Raw genomic sequence first — 11,692 nt, 5'->3', positions numbered from 1 at the left:
GATATTTTGAAATGCTCATCGTGCGTATATTATTAAATCGAAACGCAATAGGTTTTCAAATCCAGATTCAAAGAAGACAACAATTTACTTTATTTTAAAATTATTTTTTAAGTAAAGGTGGATAGACGATTTATTTTAATACAAAGTTTTATGAAAGCCAAACATTTTATTTATTTATTATTATTTATTTATTTTTCCGATGATATTTTTGATACCAGAAGAAGCACAGATGCAGTGGTAAGCTGAAAGCAAAGCGGGAGATGTTGTAAATGGCGAGCATGCGTGAAGAATGAAAAATGGCTACCTTGAGTATACATAAAAATATCGTGCTGCACATTAAGGTTTCAAAATACATGTCCGAGACTTTCAGTGGTCTGCATTTGCGGCTGATACCTTCTCGACTTCTCTGATTTTTATAATTAAATGCACCGCTTCATGGCGGAGGAAGTCACATTTTGAGTGCGTGAAGAGTCTTTGAAGTTTTACTCTGTAAGTCGGTGCTGAAATTGAATCAGAAGGACGTAAGCATAAGCATTCGGAGTTCTTTATTTATATTATCCTTTTTCCATTCGAAAAATTGATGTTCAAAACCCTAACATTTTTTTCACGGGTTCTTTAGTGACAAAGATACTTGCAAGAAGCAATGTTACCAGTTTTGCAATCGAGAAATGACTGTTATTGCCTGAAATTTTCAGTTGGATTTGATAAAGAAAATTTTAAGCAAACCCAGCTTGAGGTTAGCTAGACTTTAATTTTTTGAGATTAGAGTTGAACACACCTAGGATTTCTGCTGTAGTGAGTGTTGATGGTGGAGTGACGCTGGAGTTGTGAAAGACGCAAGTAGAGAAAACGAATCTGTATTGTAGTCTATGTTTGGAGTTGAATTTGAAAATTTGGTAAAGCATTTATTATTGCTCGGTTTTTGCGGCAGAAAAACTGTTGGCTAGTTTGAATTTAAAATCTATGCATGGAGGGCAGAGAATCAATGGGATTGAGCGGACCTGGGTCATTTGGTTCGATTTTACACAGAGGAGTGGGTTCTCCTCCAGCAAGTATGCCCACGCCTTCGTCGACACCAGCGGCTATACATACCCCGGCCGCATTGCGACCTGTGGTGAGTTCTGTCATAGGTATAGCGTCCAACCCCAACAATCCTAATTCTGCTTCCTATGCAACCGAGTCACCAGCTACCGTTGTTCCTCATGGTGTGAACATGGGAGTGGGGATGGCTGTTAGCGTGGCACGGACAGAGCCGCTCAAGCGGAAGAGGGGAAGGCCTAGGAAATATGGGAGTGATGGAAGTATGGCATTGGCCTTAGCTCCATTGTCATCAGTTCAAGGATCATTTTCACCTACACAGAAACGAGGTAGAGGGAGGCCACCGGGTTCTGGTAGGAAGCAGCAGTTGGCTGCTCTTGGTAACCCCTTGCACTTCCTCCATAAACTTTTGCATTTATGTCGAAACTTGATTTTCTTTCCCATCGATATGTCGTGGTGTATGCATTTCTATGTCCAATATTTATCTTTAAAATTTGGATTTTTGCATTTATTTTATGTTTTCAATATGTATCTTTGAGTAATTTTACACCAACACAAACTTCCTTAAGTGACTGCGGAAGATGTGATTCATGCAGGATTGGAATGTAGCTGGGGCATTGGTTAGCCCGAAGGGCATCACCAAAAACTCAAAGTGCCCATAGTGACACCTGAAGGCGGTCTTGGGAATGTCCTGCTCCTTCACGTGAATCTGATGGTACCCAGATCTCAAATCAATCTTTGAGAAGAACCATGCTCCTCTCAACTCATCCATCCTGGGTATGCGGTACCTGTTCTTCATGGTCTTCTTGTTCAGGGCCCTGTAGTCAATGCACATCCTCAATGTGTCGTCCTTCTTCTTCACCAACACCACAGAAGAAGCAAAAGGACTCGTGCTCGGCCAAATGTGCCCAAGATCCATCAACTCCTGAATGGCCTGCTCAATCTCATCCTGATAGGCTTTGGGATGCCTATAGGGGGTAGTAATCATTGCCTGTATGCCCTGCTCAAGCTCAATGGTGTGCTCAAAACCCCAGTCCGATGGTTGTCCCGACGGAATCTCCCTAAACACTCTGGCATACTGGTCAAGGATGGACTGTTTCTCTAGGTGCACCGTCTACCCTGTAGTCCCTACCTCTGATGCACACAGCTCCACTGCCCACTCTATGTCTCCCTTCCGAAAGACTACCTCCATCTGATGAGCCGAAACAGTCTAAGGCGGATATGTGTGCTGTCCCGTATCTTCTCATGCCTCCCTGTCTTCTCATCATCCCACTCCATCTCTAGGGCCTTCCAATCCATCGTGACCTTCCGTAGAGTGATAAGCCACTATACAGCCAATATCATGTTGGTGTCCGGAATATCAACCACGAAAAAGTGGTCAGTCAGTGTGTAGGTGCCCATCGTCACTGATAACTCTGGAACATAATGAGCACACACCATGGTCTGATCTCCTGCGACCAAAACTGAAAAGCCATTGAAGCTCTCTGTCTGTATAGCTCTCCGCTCAACCATCTGTGCATTATGAATACTCGCTGGCCACGTACTGTACCCCGTACGCGCAGCGTCAAATGCTTGGGAACTCACAACGCTGCAAGGGCCCCTCTGGTAGTTGCAAAAGCTGCACCACCTGCTGGTGGTGGTGGAGGTGGCAAAGGATCCTGCGCGACATGACTATCTCCTACCTCCACATCATCCTCCTCATCCTCTTCCCCGCTGCTCTCAGAGAAGACCTCAATAAAATGTTCTTTGCCAGCAGCACATCTATGTCCTGGTGCCCACGGCTCTTGATAGGTAAAGCACAACCGCTTCTTCTTCAGCTCCCGCCTAGCATCATCATCAATCTATGCTCGTCCTGGATTCCCCTTTGGAGGCGGAATCCTCACATCCTTCCCCTTTGGCTGGAAAGCTTGTCTCTGGGGGTAAGGTGTCCGGGTCCTGGGTAAGGCATCCTGTAAGCCCCGGGTCCTGCTAATGGCATCCTGGAGTGTGGCTGCTCTAGTGAATCTGACTAGACCTCGAAGTGGCTCTGCTAACCCCTCAACAAACATGTAGATCCTTCGTGCCGCGGATAGATCTGGCACCATCACTGAAACCCTCAAGAAGTCTGCAATGTAGTTCTCTGGGTTCCTGGTCTGTTTGACCCTCGTCAGCTCAACAAAGTGCTATTCCGGATCCTACTGGTCAAACCTCTCTATCAGTCTCCTGGTGAACTCGGCATATGTCGTCACTGTGGAGTGTCTGAGTGTAACCAACCCATGGAACCACCAGTGTTGGGCCTCACCATCCAAATGTAATGTCGCCACCTTGATGGCCTCTGTCTCCGACATCTAGTTAAGCTAGAAATAGATGTCTAGCTTCTCCACCCAAGACTTTGTCGAACTGTTTGATGAGCCATCAAACGTAGGCAAGTGGAATCTACTAGCTGTGTGGTGGGTGTCTCCATCATGATAGTGCCAGTATCCTCTGTGATGGTCGTGGGTTCTACTATCCCGCTGCAGAGGATTGGAGATCCGTGATCAACTAACTTCCATAGGGGCCACACCGGATTAGGAACTGATGGTGGGGACCGCATAGAACGCAATCTCAAAAGATTGGGAGGTATTTGTCCAAAGCATACTGGGCAGGACGAGTCTTCCAGATTAGGAGGAACTGTGGGCATCTCTTTGTCAAGAAGAGATCAGACGAGTGTCCAAGGCAGGAAGTAGCGGAAAAGGGGTCAGAGTCAAGAGGGAGGAAGAAGAAGACACGGCTCTCGCATCTGCGGGAAAGCAGGAGAAAAGAAAGAATAAGGACCTCCCCATGGTCAAGTGCTTCCATTGTGGGGAACTGGGTCACTATGCGAACCAGTGTCCTAGGAAGAAGAGCAAGGGAGAGGCTTCTGAGACCAAAGTTGCACTAGCTAAGGCGGAGAAGGAAGAGGAGACTGATGACGACTGTGCCATGAGTGCTCATGCGCCTCAAGAAAAGAGGTGGGGAGACATCGAGCTGTAGTCAGATGGACTACAAGCGATGAGGGGCAGGATCCTCGAGGTACCCAACCTCTTGGATTATACCTTGCTACGGGAACCCCAAAGAGGAGCGCAAGACTAGCGAATGTCGGTAGAGATGGATGCGGATGGAGTGACAGAGAGGGCTACAATACAAGAGTCCCAGGACAGTGTGAGGCAGCAGTGCGAGAGGCATAGAGTTGTTGCAGCAGCGCAGAGGTCAGAGAGGGAGCACTTGTCAGCGACAGAGGGAGCTTCAACATCAGGAGTGTTTTTAGCCTGACAAAGATGTCAGAGTTGGGAGATCAGTTACTTCTCAGTAACTGAGTTGCAGTGCAGTAGTTAGCAGTGGTAGTGCTATGGCAGTGGCAGTGGCAGGGCCATGAGCAGCAGCACAGATGCAGAGGAAGATGTCGTATGGATGCTACAACGCAGAGGATGTTGGGCAGCAAGCCTAGCATCAGCACAGGGACCGATGTCGAATGATCAGAGTGATACTCAGTGAGGAGTATTACTAGAGCATAGTCCTCGCTAAGAGGGAGTGTTAATTTGGGGTAGCATCAGATGTTTGGTGGAGAGGCTATAGCACATGAGATCTCCAAGACCCAGAAATGGTTTGGGCAGAATCTAAACAGTTTGAAATATATTAAAATAATTAATATTTTTAATGGAGTTCCTAAGTCTAAACTTAGGAAAAATAAAATATTAACGTGAATTAATATAAAATTGCGTTAGAATGGTCCAAAAGTCATGGATCAAGCCAAATCTAATATTAGCTGTTGATTAGAGATTTAATCTCGGCCGTTGATGGACCAACGAGAAAAGTATAATAGGAGGCTTAAAGGGACAGTTGGAGGACACATTGAGTTGATCAAGAATTTGATTTTCTGGGGCAAGGTTTGCTGAGGAAATCGAAGGAGTGATCAGAGTTGCAGCTGAGGGGCAGTGAATATAGTAGCATAGAGGTAGAGAGAGTACCGGGAGCATCAGCACAAAAGCCGGGAGAGGGTTGACGCAGAGCCCAATAGAGGCCATGCAGAGCCATCCAGAGGCCACGCAGAGCCAACAAGGAGATGCGCAGAGCCTGAGGATGGCCAACGTGGGAGACGCAAAGGCTCCAGAGTCTGACGCAGAGCCCCGAGAGGCTGACACAGGGCCAAATAGGCTGACGCTGGGCCAGAGAAGCTGGCGCAGACCCTAGAGGCTGACGCTGGGAGATTTTGTGGGGCAAATTGGGGCTGATATCTGTCTCCGAATGAGAGGTACTACTGCCAAGGACATTCTCTGTTGGGTGAGCCATTTCTGGTACCCAGATTGTATTTTGAAACTGCTTAATAGTAAAACCCTCTGATAGCTGCACTAGTTTAACCACATTGGGTTTTTCCGGGGACATTAGTCCAAAAATAACTGTCACTTGTGTTCTATTTTCTTTTAGTTGATGACTTGTATGTGTTGATATTGTACTTGTATTTATTTTCAGCATTTACATGGTAAATAACTTGTTAAGTAAATGAACAAGTAGGAAGAAATAAATCAAATAGTACAGGAAGAATTTCTGACGGTTAGACTTAGAAATTCCAACATAAGGCTCACAATCAGGATTATCATTAGGCACGACATGACTCCAACTCACAATTATGACTACAGCTCACAACTAGACACCTGGCCACTCCATATTGGTCCGAACCTGGAAACAAAGTAAACATGGTGGAATGTATTGGTATGCACATCTTAGCTAAATCTAGTTAATCTGGTTGGTGGAGGTTGTAGCCAAAGCCACCAATTCTGCATCCAAGATGGTTCATAAATGTAATCTTCTTGCCTCATTTTCTCTTCATGGGCCGTAGAAGGCAGTAAAATTACATTTCATTTCAAACTTAAAATAAAAGTATCCTTAAACTAGATAAGTAAGTGACTAATAAAATAAATCGAAGAATGTTCATATAAAATTCACTTTACCTAGAATTACTCTCCCCATTAAAATCCCGATGATCTTAGTCTTAATACCTAATACCCTGTAATTTCCCTACAATAAAAATGAAAGATATAAAATAAAACCATCCAACACCCTTTAAACTTCATACATAACCATCTAAGATTTTAAACCATTATTTACTAGAAAAAATCTTTATTAAACACTCTAATTTAATTTTTAAGATAAGAATACATAGCTGAATGAAAAGACTATGTATTATGTTCAAATTACATTTTAAAGTTTTAAAATCAAAACCAATAATCAACTAATATATATTTAAATTTCACAAATTGATATTATATATATATATATATATATATTAAAAATATAAAATAATCACGAAATATATTTAAATTTTACAAATTAAAATATATATATATATATATAAAAGCTCAGTTTCAGATCATGGTTTTGGGACTCTGGCACTGATAAAACAGTCCTCAAGCAACCATATGGCAACCTTGGATATGAAGACCCTATGCAACATAATGAGCAACTTAGAATAATAATAGCATCAAACTGCAAGTAAATGATCTCAGATCATACTTAGTACATTCTGATTTCCCACCTGTTTTCAGTGATGATGCTAACTTGAAGTGTAGGATTGATTTCATGCAGAAGAGTTGCTCCCTCTTATTTCAGATAGGTGTTACAGAGAAGAGAAGAATTCAGAGGTGAGGTTTGTCATATTTACTTGAAAAAGGGGATCTTTCTACATAACTTCTGATGATAACACCCCTTATAAATCAGATGAAGAAAATTGCAGAAAGAAAATACTGAACAAAGGCCTAAGCAACAAGCGTTATGTTAAATGGGTGATTCCTGTTCAAATTTCTCTCACGGAAAATCAGTCTTACACTAACTCTGGTACCATTGTAAATGGATATAGTGGGACTATTGACAGCCCTGTTTTGCATTTAGATACTAAAAGAAATAGTAATGAAACATGGCTGATGCAATTTGATAGCTTTCCTAGGGATGATCCATATAACAATGACAAAACTCACTAAACTCCAATTCAACCCTAACTTGAAATCTATGTGATATTTCAATGTGTTATCTACCTTGTCATCTGTAAATTGTAATGTTGATTATGCAATGACCTTGTAATCCAGATTTTTGAAAAGGAGATTTGGTTTCTTGTTTTGTACTTGACCTAACCATAATTTATCTCAAGCTTGCTAAGAGGTTAAGAAAGACACCTAAATGATCCTTCAAAACCTCACATAAAAGGTTATGAGTCATATTCTACGTTGGTTTTGTAGACATGGAAATCTTACTGAAGCCCTAATTTAGTGTTTTCATTAAAAATCCACATTTATAAGAAGATAAAATTCTTTACAAAACCCCTAATTTAAAGTTTTGATTAAGAATTCATATCCAAATGAGAAAGGCTATAAAATATTTTCAAATTGCATTCTAAAACCAAAGTAAAAAATAATCAACTAAGATATATCTAAATTGTACAAATTCAAAACAAAAAACTTACCATATTAAATAGATATATATAATGTTTATATTTTTAAATTACACAGGTTAATCCTATTTATTTTTATTATTAAAATCCTGTATTACGTTAAAAATTAAGCAAACTCAAAACTCAGTCACGTTTAATATATACAGAACTTATAATATGATATTAATTTTTATTTTTATTAACTAACCTAATCAACTACAAACCAAGAAAACCTTTTGAAATATGACCCCAAGACAGAAAAAAAAACGAACGAAATGGAAATTGTAAAACCGCTAAAAGCCGAGGCACACGGCACATGTAACATACACGGTTCACATAACATTTATAACCTGACGTGCTATAAACCAAAACCAAATAAACAAATTCTATATTAATGGTATGCCATCATCAGAGTTCATCAACGCTATTTGTGGGAGAAGGCATACTTGGCAACAAAAACAAATGAACATTAATGGGTCCGAGATGAATACGGCTCATAACTAGGCCGCCTGACAGAGAGTAACAATGGCAGAATGTATCGGTGCCTGCATCTCGGCTAATCTGGTTCATGGAGGCTGTACCAACCAGAACGATGGAAATGACAAACCCGCCAATTCCGCATCCAAGATGATCCGGAAGAACTCCACGTCATTTCACATCCTTATACTGCAAACCGACCCTGTCGTAGGAGAAAAATAATTCTATAGGCCCAAAGAGAGAGACAGTGTGGCAAATTGTGACTGTACATTCTACTTTCTCATATGTGGACAAGATAAAAATAACATCTGAGGTGGAGGACCAGATTTGGTTGGCAGCAGAGTCGGTGCTATTAGCTTTGATTGTGCAACGTTGCAATCACACACTTAAGCAAATTGTGAATTGTTTGGCTGGACAGTTTCTTGATTATTGTATGGGCTTTGGTAAATGAGGAGAGGTGTTGCATGCCATTCTATGGGCTGCTTCACAGTGGCATACAATGTGTAGGCCTTGTTTGCTTTGATCATGGAGATTCACAGAAGGCGGGATAAAGCTAATATCCCATATACAAATGTTAGCTCAACACCTGCATTGTCCTACTTTTGCAACCCTTCAAGTGGCACCTCAAATATATTAAGAACTTGGGCCAGTTGATGAAACAGAGAATTCTGCATATGAGGCCAAGCAGATTGAAGATTAGTTGAGCCGATGCCGCAACTCATCATCTTCAGCTAGTGGATTTCGATATTGGGGGTTTGATCTACAAGGTTCTGATCTTTGGCAATGTGTTAAGGAAATTGTAACATATTGCCAATGTAAATTTCAGTATAGCAGACATGGGTTTCTCCATGGGTATTCAAGGAAAGCTAAGATACCATTATTTTAAATGATACAATTTGCTACTGTCATGAAGATAGTTTGGTGATTTCCATCTTACTGAAAGCATTGAAGCATTTGTAATTAATTTTGTGTCTGATGTTTTATTACTCAAACTTCTGACCAGTTTCTCTTGGTTTACCTCACCGTGGATACTTTTGGAACTGCAATGGAAACTGAACAGGGCACCATTCAAAACACGTTGTGTTGACTCCATGGAGATCCGTATTCCTGGGCTCTAGATCTAAATCAAGAGGAAACAATGCGAATGCAGAGAAGAGAGCAAGAACTCAAAAACGAATAGTATTATGGATTGTTCAGGAGAAGATTGCGATATTGGTTTGAAGTTTTGGAAAAGTTTATTATTATGAAAATACAAATGTTGGAAGAGCAATAAAGGCCAAGGATCAAGTGTCTTGTCTTCTCCAGTTCACCCATCCAATTGAAGAAGCCTTATACTCCGCACTAGGCCTCTCAGACCCCACATTGTCAAATAGAGGGTTGCAGGACCTCACTTGTGCAAACAGACAAACCAACACCGCAAACACAAGTGAAACCTTATACTCTGCACTAGGCCTCTCAGACCCCACATTGTCAAGTAGAGGATTGCAGGAGCTCACTTGTGCAAACAAACAAACCAACACCGCAAACACAAGTGAAACCTTATACTCTGCACTAGGCCTCTCAGACCCCACATTGTCAAGCAGAGGATTGCAGGAGCTCACTTGTGCAAACAAACAAACCAACACCGCAAACACTCTCCAAAATTGCACTGAAATGACTTGTGATTACATAATTATATACATGAAACAATCTCCTTGGATGATGAAGTTTTGACTAAGCTAACCTATGATATAAAGGACTAAGCCATTTCTTCGCAAAGATTTGCTTCAAATTAAAAAAAGCCCTATGCCATGGAAGACCACAGTGATCACCTTAGGAGGAGATTACCAGATTAACAAGGACCACAGTGAAACCCTATGCCCTATGCCATGGAAGACCACACTGATCACCTTAGGAGGAGATTACCAGATTAACAAGGACCACAGTGATCACCTAGGAGGAAATTACCAGATTACCTGATTAACATGTGTGAGGCTCTCACACATGGTCCACAAAATTGCGCTTAGAGGTTTCTAATTTTAAAGGGTGTTTGACAGAATGGTTTTCTTGGAGATTTGAATCTACATGTCCAATGGAGGGGGTTGGTTATTTAAAAAAAAAAACCATAAGGGAAAAAGCAACTAGTTATATTAATTATATTCTCAATTAGTGTAGTTGACATGGAAACTTTACTAATGCTTTTATCAATAAAGAATATATTACATCTATAATGAGATAAAAAATTTAATTACCAGATCTAGGAGATTACTAAATACTTTAATTATTTACTAAACATCTTCATTCTAATTTTTAAAGGATGTTTGACCTAATGGTTTTCTTGGAGATTTGAATCTACATGTTCAATGGAGGGGATTGGTTATTTAAAAAAAAAAAACCATAAGGGAAAAAGCAACTAGTTATATTAATTATATTCTCAATTAGTGTAGTTGACAATGGACATGGAAATCTTACTAATGCTTTTATCACTAAAGAATATATTACATCTATAATGAGATAAAAATTTTAATTACCAGATCTAAGAGATTACTAAATATTTTAATTATTTACTAAACATTTTCATTCTAATTTTTAAAGGATGTTTGACCTAATGGTTTTCTTGAAGATTTGAATCTACATGTCTAATTGAAGGGGTTTGGTTATCTTAAAAAAAACAAAACTGAAAAAGCAACTAGTTATATTAATTATATTGTCAATTGGTGTAGTTGACATGGAAATCTTACTCATACTTTCATTAAGAATCCACCATCTACCTCTATAAAAAAGATAAAAGAAAATTACAAAACATCTTAATTTAAAATTTTGATTAAAAATCTATATCCAAATGAAAAAGACTATAAACTAAACCATTTTCAAATTGCTTTCTAAAATCAATAAAAAAATAATCAACTAATATATATTTAAATTTCAAAAATTAAAATTATAACAAACAGAAAATATATATATATAAAATTAAAAAAATAAGACACACACGACATATATAGCTTTAATACTATTTACTAGCCATTGTCCCTAAAGGTACAAAGAGAGGCTGATAGGATTATTAAATTAGAATTGTTGAATTTCTCTAGAAGAGATGTTGGTTCAAGCCTAATGGATGAGCAATTTGAGTTGCCTAAAGGCCTTCTAATTGTTTTTTATTATTGTAAAGTTATATCGATAATTCATTGATTTTACTTTCAAAAGCTTGAAGGAATTTGAAGAACAGGAATAGAATTGCTTTGTGAGATAAGATCCCAAATGCTGAGTTGATTGATTTAACTCGCCTGAAATAGGAACCTTGAGCGCTTTGATAATTGTACGTCCGTTGGGTTCTGTTGGGTGTTGATGATCGTATCATCTCCCCCTACAACAACGGATACATTTTCATTAAGTGCATTTGAAACATTCATTACAGCCATAGGAACATTGAAATCTAAATATAAAGTGAAGAAGTCATCAATTTCAGAGGATAATTCTATTACTGTGGCTGCCTCTACAATAACCTTACTATTGGTTGGTATCGTTTGGTTGCAGCAAGCATCCTGCGGTTTTCTTCGGCTCCCCTGATGAGATAAGGCATCACACTCTCCACTGGTCCAAACGGAAGATATTTGCTCACCTCGAATCCCGCTTTGACCAAACCCAGAGATAGACTGTCCGACATGCCCTTCAATTGAGCAAACTGTAACCCACTCTACCCTCCTTTCATAATTCCCAATTCTTCAGCCTTACCAACGGCCAATTTTGTTGATAAATCGTTACCATTACAAATAATGAATC

The 11,692-nt window shown here is 39.8% G+C and overlaps 1 protein-coding gene across 1 annotated transcript; it reads left to right on the top strand.

Annotated features, from left to right (window-relative positions):
• Positions 1-248: 248 nt before the first annotated feature.
• Positions 249-11,479, top strand: LOC149149497 (AT-hook motif nuclear-localized protein 11-like). The gene is made up of 3 exons (XM_089442500.1): positions 249-489; positions 932-1,418; positions 11,328-11,479. Exons 2-3 carry the CDS (start codon positions 968-970, stop codon positions 11,477-11,479), a joined length of 603 nt encoding a protein of 200 aa, XP_089298626.1. The 5' UTR covers positions 249-489; positions 932-967.
• The last annotated feature ends 213 nt before the right edge of the window (positions 11,480-11,692 follow it).

The sequence above is a fragment of the Pinus tabuliformis genome, chromosome 9 (assembly GCF_031772625.1).
Source record: "Pinus tabuliformis cultivar Carrire ecotype Pingquan chromosome 9, CPIR1, whole genome shotgun sequence".
Classification (NCBI taxonomy): Eukaryota; Viridiplantae; Streptophyta; class Pinopsida; order Pinales; family Pinaceae; genus Pinus; species Pinus tabuliformis.
The sequence above is the reverse complement of the archived record's forward strand: the minus strand, read 5'-3'. Positions and strand labels throughout refer to the sequence as shown.